The sequence below is a fragment of the Argopecten irradians genome, unplaced genomic scaffold, assembly GCF_041381155.1.
Source record: "Argopecten irradians isolate NY unplaced genomic scaffold, Ai_NY scaffold_0803, whole genome shotgun sequence".
In the NCBI taxonomy this organism is placed as follows: domain Eukaryota; kingdom Metazoa; phylum Mollusca; class Bivalvia; order Pectinida; family Pectinidae; genus Argopecten; species Argopecten irradians.
In genome coordinates, this window is record NW_027188270.1 from 17,372 (window position 1) to 29,178 (window position 11,807).

The window sequence follows — 11,807 nt, forward strand, 5'->3', positions numbered from 1 at the left end:
TCCGGAAATCTTATTCCTTTTGGTTCCAATTTTATAATTGCTTTGCTGATTTCCGGTTAAGTTTTGAAGACCTTGCAGAAGGAACAAAACAACATTTTCTACATCAATTCAACTTAAATTACAGTCTAAAACATTTATAAGGGAGTATACGATCACTGATAATTTAATTGTATATGTCTGCACTTATTGTATGGTTTCTACCCCGAGAAATCGTTGGGGAAAGGCAATCCATTTTGACGGAGCGTTATCAATTCAAATTTAGCGCGCTGTTAGGATGGGATGTATATAACACAAGAACTGTCATGTATTCACTCAAACCCGATTCTTTAAATGTATTGTTTATTAATGTCTAAGCGTTACGCATTGTGTATGTTTAATTTGATTTCATATCTAAGCGTTAAGCACTATGTATGTCCAACTATCATTAATTAACACACTTTATACTGTAAATGAATATTATGATTTATGACACTCTTGAAACATCGCCGAGCAATAAAGATCACAAAAAACTTAAAAAGGATTTCTTGTATACTTCAGCAATCCAGGTACAACCCCACAACAACACCTTGACAAATTGGCGTAGGATCCAAACTCATGATCTCGGACTATGTAGATGTCTGAACTTCAACAGCAACGATACTGGTTTAGAGGGACACCACAGCCACCTATCTCTAATACAGATGACGAAGATGTCCAACAACTGCCGTTAGTAGCAGAGCAACGGATTTCAGAGGAGATTGACAAATATTCAGGTATGGCTGGTATTGGTCATGGTATACAGTTAGGGAAATTCTCCGGAAGCAAGGGCGAAGACCCACGTACATTTTTTAATAGATTCAAAAACTTCCTGGCTTTTACGCAAGTGAAAGATGAACAAAAAGCACCATTATTTGCGCTCAGTTTGGAACTAGACAGTAGTGCTTTCCGGTGGTATGATGGACTACAAGATACCGTGAAGAATGATATGGCTCAGCTGGAGACAGCGTTTCTCGATAGATTCGACTCCAAACCATTTTCACGATGGTCAAATGTTCGTGATATAAACAGTATGTCACAAGGTGCTAGGCAACCAGTCTTAGATTTTGTTCATAATGTACGATATAAGGCTAAAATTGCAAAAATGTCAGACACACAGATTTTTGATATCATTCTAGGTGGTTTAAAGAAGGAAATCAGGTCTTCTGTGATTCAAAAAGAGCCACAGAATTTAGATGACCTTATCAAGGTTGCCGAATTGGCAGAGGTGGCCTTAGTAGAAAATTTTAATCAGGAAACTTCCGTACAGGATAGTACTGCTAGTCCAAGTAGTTTGTTGTTAGTGCTAGACAAAATTGAGTCCTTGGCCTCGGATGTGAAGTCAATGCGGACTGAGGTAAATGTGATTAAGTCAAATGGTCAAACACACTCACAGTCATTTACACCACATCACAGTCGTCATAGACAAAATCATTCGCAACAACACACTAGGCATAGGCCACATGCACATAAAACTCAACCAACAAACACACAGTCACATGTTTGTAGTAGGTGTGGTTCACTTAATCACTCAAAGGCAATTGAATGCCCAGCTTTTGTCAACAAAGCCAAATGTAATTCATGTGATCGGATAGGACATTATGCCAAAATGTGTAGGCAGAAGAATAAATTTCCACAATAGGATTTTTCGCCGAGTAAGGTTAATGGGATTTCCTTGCCCGTGCCAGAAACTAAAACATTAAGTCCTTGTTTTTCAACAGAGCTAAGAGATAATTTTATTAATATAACTTTTAATAAATCTAAAGTTCTTGCTAATGCCTTAGTCGATACAGGGGCGTCTGTAACATGTATAGCAAAATCCCTATTTCATAGAATAGACCCTAAGGGAGTATGTGAACCCTCGGATATAGAACATGTATATGGTGTAGGAGGTAATAAGCATCAGGTAGAAGGGTGTGTTACTTTATCATTTTCTCTAGGTGGGAAGGAGATACAACAGAAATTCTATGTTTTTCCACGTTTACACCAACAGGTTATTTTAGGGATGGACTTTTTAGGGAAATATAAGGGTACTGTTAATGTGGGGGACAATAAAATGTCGATATTTGTAGGGTCCGCTGTGGTAGAGTGTAAGACCCATTCGATGTTTAGTGTAGGAGTAGCTAGGGTATGTACTAGTGTTACTGTCCAACCACAGCAGCAGGTCTTGATCCCTGTAAAGTTATCCAGAATCCCAGATGGCTCGGTAGCATTACTTGAGCCAGATCCAAACCTATATGAGTCTCATAAGTTAGTTGGTGGGAAAACCTTAGTCTCGAGTCAAGACGGTAAATCTGTTTGTATGCTCCTTAACCCAAATAACATACCCATACAATTAACTGCTGGAACAATAGTAGGTAAGTTATTACCCATAGATGAGGACTCAGTATCTGCATTACAGGATGATGCAGAGGCTGCACCAGTTCATCAGAACTCAGGTAAGGATGAAACACGTGTATATAACATCAGTAAGGAGGACTCTGCTAAACTTATAGAAACAGCTAAGTCCTTAGGTATCCCCTTAGAGGATGCTGATCTCACTGAATCACAAAAAGCTCGCTTACTGCAATTTATTGGTAAGAATAGAGATGTTTTTGCGGTAAGTTTACAGGAGTTAGGATGTACAGACGTACATCATCATAGGATTGAGACAGGTGATGCCCTCCCACATAGACAAAGATTTTATAGGCACTCACCACTTATAAAAACTGAGGTGGAGCGCCAGGTAACAGAGATGTTGGAAAACGATGTGATAGAACCATCTGTATCAACCTGGAATTCACCTGTGGTAATGGTGCGAAAGCGGACAGGTGAGTATAGGTTTGCCGTGGATTATCGCGGTTTGAATGCAAAGACTTTACCTGTCAGCTTCCCACTGCCACGGCTAGAGGATGTATTCGACAGTGTTGGTGAGTCTAAATCGCAACTTTTTTCAGTCTTAGCTTTATTTTCTGGATTTTGGCAGATACCTTTAGATGAAGAAACTAAGCATAAATCTGCTTTTGTGACACACCACGGAGTATTCCAATTCAAAAGATTAAGTTTTGGCTTAATGAACGCGCCAATGAGCTTCCAAATGGTGATGGCACAAGTGTTAAGAGGTCTTTTCTGGAAGTTTGTGCTCGTCTGCATAGACGACATATTAATTTTTAGCAAAGACTTTGATGAACACTTAAATCATCTGCAGCAGGTTTTTGACAGACTGCGTGCAGCTAACCTAAAAGTTAAAGCAACAAAATGTCAGTTTGCACTCAAAAAGGTTGCATACTTAGGTCATTTCTTGTCCAAAAATGGTATAGAGGTCAACCCAGATACCACCGATAAGGTAAGGAATTTTCCTGTTCCTAAAACAGTCAAGAACGTACGAGCATTTCTTGGGCTTTGTTGTTAATTATAGACGATTTGTTAAGGACTTTGCAAAAATCGCACGTCCTTTAAATAGACTTTTACAAAAAGATGTAACGTTTGAATGGTCAGCACAATGTCAAACAGCCTTTGAAACGCTCAAGCAGTCCTTGGTCTCGCCACCCATTTTGGCATTTCCACAAATGGACAGAGAATTTGTTCTGTCTACAGATGCTTCAGGTACAGCACTTGGATGGGTTTTAGGACAACTAGACGATCAAGGTAGGGAACGCGCTATTGCCTACGGGGGAAGAGCACTCCGTGGTAATGAACTCAAATTTGGCGTTTCTGAAAAAGAATGCCTTGCCTTAGTCGAAGCGGTTCAAGCTTATCATCCGTATCTCGCCAATAGACATTTTAATGTTTACACTGACAATTTGGCATTAAAATACCTAAAAACGATTAAGGACAAACAAGGTAGGCTAGGTAGGTGGGCATTAAAATCCAAGGTTACAATTTTACTATCCATCATAAACCAGGCGTCACAAACCAGAACGCAGATGCATTATCTCGACGCACTTATGACGTTAAGGATGAAGAAGGTAAGAATCAGTCGTACGATGTAGTTGAAGTCAGTAAAATTCCCCATATTATCGATAAAGACAGCCCGAGTCCGGTTGCTGAACATATACATCAGCATCCTGTTGACTCGAAGGTCACAGGTGAGTGGGTTCAAGTATAGTTTACGGATGCTCAGAAGCTACAGACTAAACCAATACCGTCAGTGCTAGAGGTAAGTGCACCAGCGCCAGATGACGACTTAGCCTTAGACCTTGATGAAATACAACCTAGTTGTACTTTGGAAATAAACCAGATCAAAACAAAGGAGCTGATTAATCACCAAAGAAATGATGACTGTTTCAAGCCTATTGTAGATTACAAACTCTCGGAGGTGTTGCCTGATGATAAAAATAAGGCAAAATCTATAGTAGCCCAGTCACATTCTTTTGAGATTGATCACCAAGGTGTACTTTATCATATCTGGAACCAAAGGACTAGAGGTATTAAGGGTCCAGTCAGGTTTGTAAAACGATTGGCGGTACCAAAACAATACAGACAAAATATTATGCAGGCATTTCACGATAGCCATGCTGGAGGTGTACACATGGGTATTAATCGTACTCATGGTGCACTTAAACTTCGGTACTATTGGCCATCTATGGTTCTGGGTGTAGAAACGTATATCCAGTCTTGTATAGTTTGTCAAACATGTAAACGGAACTACAATGCAGGTAAGGTTCCTCTAACACCATTACCAGTAGCAGGTAAGTTTGAGAGATGGCATATGGACATACTCGGTCCTCTACCTGCCAGTAAAGAGAGGTATACTTATATTCTATTAGTCGTAGACAGCTTTTCTCACTGGTGTGAAGCGCATCCTCTGCGTAGTCAGGAGTCATCAGAAATTGCAAAAGTCCTGTATAAGGAAATATTCACAAGGTATGGTTGCCCTTCAGTGCTTGTTTCAGACCGTGGAAAGAAATTCATGGGTAAACTGATATCGGCTTTGTGTGAATTCTTTGACGTTGGTCGATCACATACAAGCTCTTATCATCCTATGTCGAACTCAGTCGTGGAAAGAACCAATAGCACATTAGCTGCCAATTTAAGGGCTTGTTGTGATGGAGACCAAACCAGTTGGCCTGACAAGCTACCAGGTATTATGATGGCATATCGAATGACACCGAGCACAGAATCTACCGAATTCTCTCCGTTTTATATTGCCTTTGGCATGGAAATGAGAATGACTGTAGATACTGAACTTATACCCAAAGATTCGGTAGGTAGAAATCAGAAACAGGTCCTACAGGAGATTGTAGAAAATGCCAAACTCTCAGTAAAGATTGGCAAGCACAATATTGAACTTGCTAAGGTCAAACAGAAACAATATCACGATCAAAAAGCAAAAGAACCAAACTTTCAGGTCGGTGATACGGTATTGTTATCCGATCCGCACATCAAGCAAGGTGAGTCTTCTAAACTACATAAAAAGTATAAAGGCCCATATCGTATTGAACGGTTGGGACCAAATTACACTTACAAACTCAGGAACACAGAAACAGGTAAGTTGGTAGACTCACTCGTAAATGCTGCTCGCATTAAACATTTCAAGGACATGGATCACAAATTTCGGTCTAATTATGATGTTCAAACTCAACAAGATCCACCCCCGGTTGACCCAGTCCCGCCCTTGGTTGACCCAAACCCACCCTCGGTTGACCCAAACCCACCCTCGGTTGACCCAGACCCACCCTCGGTTGACCCAGACCCAACCACGGTTGCCCCAGACCCAACCATAGATAATTCAACAGTCGGGGATAATACACTTGATCCTTCCCAGGATAATACTCAGACAGATAGATCTCAAAAAGAATATCCAATAGAGAAAATCTTAGGGAGTAGAGTTAGATCAGGAGTACAGGAATTTAGGGTTAAGTGGGAAGGCTATCCTGGTTCAGAGTGGATTCCATGTACAAATGTTAGGCCAGAAGTTGTTGAGGAATATAATAAAACGCACACTAAACATGGTGGTAGGAAACGAAAGAGAAAATCGACATTTTTTAGACGTAAGTAGATGTTAGAACTTCATGTGCTGACATATTATAGGTACATTGTAGTACAGGATAATTTCTGATATAAAATATTAAAAATTACTAGCAATTAAATATATTGCATAATAATTAGGGAAATAATATCTAGTCTCATATTTTGTCATGACACGGAAAATGTTTTAAGAAGTATTTGCTACTAAGATATAGCATAGTTGATAGTTAGTGAACATGTAGTTCAGCTAAACATTATATTTATGTAACTTGCTGTCTATAAATGAAGTAAGGCGTAAAACTTTGAGTACTCAATTTATATAAGTTCCACTTTGACCAGTATATTTTGGTAAAGTGTGGTTAAGAATGTGCCATAAGTTCACAATCTTTAAGATCACACCTGTTATGGTGTATATTACTTTCTAGTCTACAGACTGTGTCATAAGTGCACTTTCTGAGGTTTAAATATATTATAAAGATTCGAAAATAGTATGGTATGTAAATGTTGCCCAGGAAAAGGTTTCGCTAAAATATTGGCATTTTTATCATAAGAATTATTTTTGTTGGTCCACAAGAAATCCCAAAAGAGAACTCTTGAGTACATGATTTTGGTATACATCCTGATTTTACCTACATCTTCTTTATTTAAGTAATTTGCTTTACCTGAAATCTCTATTAGTAATAGTAGAAACAAAATCCTTAACTCAGTTATGCTGAGTTGTTTATTAGTGCTATAGGGCCATGCGCAAGACCCTCTCAGTTTCTACTACTACTTCTCATACAGATCTGGTAATGACCCCCCCCAAAAAAAAAAAAAAAAAAAAAAAAAAAAAAACCGACTATCCTAAATATCTTCTATCTCTTTGTAGGTAAAACCAATTAGGATGGGTGCCTTAATGTTATTCTGGGTCCTCTCCTCAGCCATGGCAACACTTGGGAATGTGGAGGCTTTGCCATATGATAGGGTGAAAGAACTTTTCAATTATGGTGTCATTTTCAAGGAAAAAGGCACTGTCTATCCAACGGCAAACCATTGGGAACATTTCTTCGAATTACAGTTAGAAACTTTTCCATATGTGTCAGAGAGACCCTCACCGTGCATAAACTGTCCTTGGTACGATGATGTAGTGAAAGAAATTGTAGAATTACATAGACAGACAGCTATGGATATAGGGACAATTATTGGTAAAATTAAGAACTTGCTTCCACATCATTCTTCTGCTAGGATACCAATCTCTAGGAAACGTCGTTCATTTTTACCATTTATTGGATCAATTGCTAAAACCCTATTTGGTTCGGCCACAACAGCTGATGTGACTAACTTATCTAAAAACGTAGCTATGATTAGGGCTAAACAACAGCAAATGATAGAGTCAACCTCACACCAAATTGATACATTTACGGCTGCAATTAGAAATTTTGATTCAAGAATTACTAATGGGTTTCAAGGGATTACTGATAATCACAACGCTATCGAAAAGTTAGGTCAAGATTTTAACACCTCTTTGGTATCTAGTCAGGTTGCACAAGCAAAATTACTTGCTGCAATGACAAAACAAACACGGTTAACTTTACGAATTTTGACCAGATTTGAAGAATTATTAATGGGCATATTGTCGACAATGCAGGGAAAGTTATCTCCCTTGTTAATCCCTCATAACACACTAAGTGATGTTTTGTTGTACATAACCGAGAATGTAGCACGTCATGGTTTTCATTTAACTCACAGCCACCCAACTTTTTACTATAGGAATGCAAAATTCACCATATTCCGTAGATTTTCGAACATCTTAATCTCAGTACAATTTCCTATTACTACACTGAAACTGAAACTCTATCAGGTCCATTCATTTCCTATTCCACTTAATCATACTTCACGTCACGCCACCCAATTAGGTAATGTAAACGATTATGTGTTATTATCTCCAGATGAACAGTTGTTTCGAGAAATTAATTCTAAAGATTTAGAATCATGTTCAGAGAGTAACCATATTTGGCATTGTGATAAGCAAATTGTGTTGAGAAATGATACAGGTAATTCATGCTTGTTAAGTCTTTTTCATGGTAACAAATCTAGTATCAATAAGAATTGTATTTTTCATTTTGTTCAAGATACAATTTTACCCAGTTTGATACAATTAAATTCTAGTCATTTTGTTATGATAAATATAACAGAAATCACTCTTATGTGTGAAGATAAGACATATGTTGAAAAGGGATGCTCTTTTTGCATCATATCTATTCCATGCAAATGTTCATTGTCAAGCAAATCACTATATTTACCTCCGCATTGGAATGGTTGTGACAAAACACTACATTCTGGAATTTCAAAATTACATGGCATCAACTTGATATTACTTCAACAATTTTTTAATAGTTCTTTGAGAGATATTGAACCAAACTCCACTTTTTCTAGCATGTTAGACGTACAATTACCTCACATTCATCTTTTTACACACAATTTTACAAATATTGCAACATCTGAAAGAAAAGCACATCTAAATTTGAGGAAAGTAGCACAAGCAGCAAAAGACAATAAGATGGTTTTTCAAAAATTATCAGAATCAATGCTGGATTATCAAACAAAACTCCCGTCAGACCTAGATTTTGGAACAATTTTTTCATTTATTTCATTCGGACTAGCTATTATCTGCTTTCTTGCTTTTGTATTTTTGTTCAGTCGATATAGAATTTTAGCTACCACTGTAACACTTTTATCACAAACTCGTACATCACAAGCTGCCATTTTACCAGTTTTTCATTACACTACATATTCACCACTGACCACTACGACCGTTTCACTAGACCTTACTCCGCATTTGTACTCTATTTCAGAGGTCCTCGCTACTGTGTCATTTCTTATTCTTTTGGTATATGTCATATATCGATGTGTTAGGAAAGAAAGATTTCAGTTAGTCGTAGAGCTGACAAACACCCATGACACAGTATTGATCCCTATTCTGAATTTACCATATGATCACGACAGCTTAATATTTACATCCTCGTCACCTCCAAAAGATTTTAGAGTGACATATGGTATACGGTCATTTTTGAATATAAATTGGTCAGACTTTAGCATTAAGGATAAAACATTTGAACAGACCTTCAAAATTCAGTCAGATATCTATTTACACCCAATATTAGCATATCGCACGAATAGGATTATCAGTACTACATTTACTGCCTTGCTTTATAGAAGGCTAGGTAGAGTAATGTATCCTGTCGATGTAACTGTTAATTCATCGAAACTACAAGCGTCTGAAATCAAGTTATATCCTGATTTAAGTCGTTAAAGACTAGTCGTTTATTTCCTTTCGTAAAACCACAAACAGAAGGATACTCCTCATTTATCTGTACATATTGTACATATAGATACATTTGTAAAAAAAAAAAAAAAAAAAAAAAAAAAAAATGTTTTTTCCATTTTAATACAATTTGTACCATTAATTTAATAATGGATTATTTGAGTACGAAATCTTTACACTGGTATATGCCTACAAAGCCTTTAGCATGTTGTTTATTTAAATTGGCCATCGGACACTATGGACAACATCATTGTGAAGTGAAATATGAAATCATTATATTCTCAATGTGAATTGGTTTATTTTCAATTGGATGTCAAACGGACTTAGTGCATTCAATATGTGTGGCACAACCAAATGAACTGTGAATGTCAAACGGACTTAGTGCATTCAATATGTGATATGTCGGACAATGCATTCAATATGTCAGACATAACCCTGAACATATGGATTTATACAACGATGTGCCTTGATGGACCATATATACTCAACGCTGTGATGCTAAATAGCATAATTGGATTCCATTGGATTATTAATTATTGATTTGCATTATTGCATCAAGCCAGTGTCAATTCCAAAGGATTATGTATCTATGTATGTTATTGTGTACTCTATAGTTTTATATATCTTCACTAAGTGTAATTTTATGTATGTATATATATAATAATTTGCTACCCTACAGTGGACTCATTGTGGTACATTTTTATCAAGACAATTTCTGTTCCATATTAGTGGAAATGATTTTATGCCTATTAAGCATAAAACTATATACTGCCATACTGGGTTTCTCAATATTTTAGCCCAGAAAAATATTAGTAACATTTTATTCATGTCACACGACTCCACTGTAGTGCCATTATGTACATAACTATGATTTGATATTTGAGTGAATGCATATGTTTTGAATCGAAGGATCGTTATTAATATTGTATATATGTTTTTTTTTTATTTTTCTATTTTTTTTTATCCTTATTGTTGTCTAAAGTAATTATTTCCCTCTTTATCAATTAGTATAGATGAATTCCGGAGGAATTCCTTTTTCTTAGACGGAGGGAAATCTATCACGCCGTATTTTTAGTTGAAATTTATTCTAGCTAAATATGGTCAATAAATTGATAGTTAAATTTTATTTTAAATATTACAATGTTCAGAAAATAAACGTTTCTCAAATAATTCTCAAATTCTGTAAGAGTAGGAATTGTGTAATTCCAAAACCAGTTTGGCAGTAAGCTGTAACAACAAAGAAAATAGGATTTGTAGGATGTAAAGTCTAGATTAGATAAATCACAAATAAAATGCAATCTAGCCGGCTGACACATGTTCCTGACTCGAAATTTGTAAAGATTATTGTTACAGCTAACATTCCGGAATGAATTAATTGGTAACAGTTATGTCGAACCAAAAGACTTTGAATTGGACTTAATTGCTGTCAGCCAGAGTTGTTTGAATAATAGATATAATTAATTGGCGATAGGCGCAATAGGATTATTTCACTGCAGGTCCGCGTCACTGAGACACGTGAGCATGGGACCTGACGCATGGGCAGAACGTTGACCAATTAATATATCATCTTTGATTGGTCATCATAATTAAGAAAGAATCTAAACAAGACATCTCATTGGCTAAATAGTTAATCTCATGTTTGGGGTATACAAGATTTCTGATGTTCGGTGTTGGGTCACTCTTGAAACATCGCCGAGCAATAAAGATCACAAAAAACTTAAAAAGGATTTCTTGTATACTTCAGGTGAGTCAAACTTTGAATGTATTTTTTATTACATTTTTTATGAACTTTTACCGTTCAATATTTTCTATTCTTTTAACATAGGAATGTTTTATAACCACTTGCTGGTAAACAATTTTATGTATATAAAGCATATTTTACTAATGGAATAATTTCCCTGATCAATAACTTAAAATTATGTTTCACATATATATATATATTGTAACTGTACTTCCTTATTTAGGAGATAATGTATTCCTAGTTATTTCTCTGAATAAGTTGATAATAGGAGTTATTTTTATGTCTCCAACTTCAGTATTGCTTTTATCTAAATGATTATTTTTGATATATTTGATATATTTACTGTCTGTGTAAAATACGTAAATAATCATCTATCACTGAACCATAAAATAATTTATAAGCTTTACATTATAATCAGTAATGTTTAGTTGACTATGTTACGGAATTCTTCCAAAAACCAGAATTTAGTTTTTATCCGGAAATCTTATTCCTTTTGGTTCAAATTTTATATAATTGCTTTGCTGATTTCCGGTTAAGTTTTGAAGACCTTGCAGAAGAGAACAAAACAACATTTTCTACATCAATTCAACTTAAATTACAGTCTAAAACATTTATAAGGGAGTATACGATCAATGATAATTTAATTGTATATGTCTGTACTTATTGTATGGTTTCTACCCCGAGAAATTGTTGGGGAAAGGCAATCCATTTTTGACGGAGCGTTATCAATTTAAATTTAGCGCGCTGTTAGGATGGGATGTATATAACACATGAACTGTCATGTATTCACTCAATGTA

The 11,807-nt window shown here is 36.2% G+C and overlaps 1 protein-coding gene across 1 annotated transcript; it reads left to right on the forward strand.

Annotated features, from left to right (window-relative positions):
- The first annotated feature begins 613 nt into the window (after positions 1-613).
- On the forward strand, positions 614-9,381 carry LOC138313640 (uncharacterized). The gene is made up of 6 exons (XM_069253990.1): positions 614-1,654; positions 2,009-2,924; positions 3,592-3,837; positions 4,146-5,731; positions 5,817-5,987; positions 6,833-9,381. Exons 1-6 carry the CDS (start codon positions 614-616, stop codon positions 9,254-9,256), a joined length of 6,384 nt encoding a protein of 2,127 aa, XP_069110091.1. The 3' UTR covers positions 9,257-9,381.
- Positions 9,382-11,807: the final 2,426 nt, after the last annotated feature.

Coding starts and splice junctions, on each gene's coding strand:
- LOC138313640 (XM_069253990.1), top strand. CDS start 614: ATGTCTGAACTTCAACAGCAACGATACTGGTTTAGAGGGACACCACAG. Junction 3,838..4,145: donor AACGATTAAGGACAAACAAG/GTAGGCTAGGTA, acceptor CAATACCGTCAG/TGCTAGAGGTAAGTGCACCA. Junction 5,988..6,832: donor AAAATCGACATTTTTTAGAC/GTAAGTAGATGT, acceptor ATCTCTTTGTAG/GTAAAACCAATTAGGATGGG.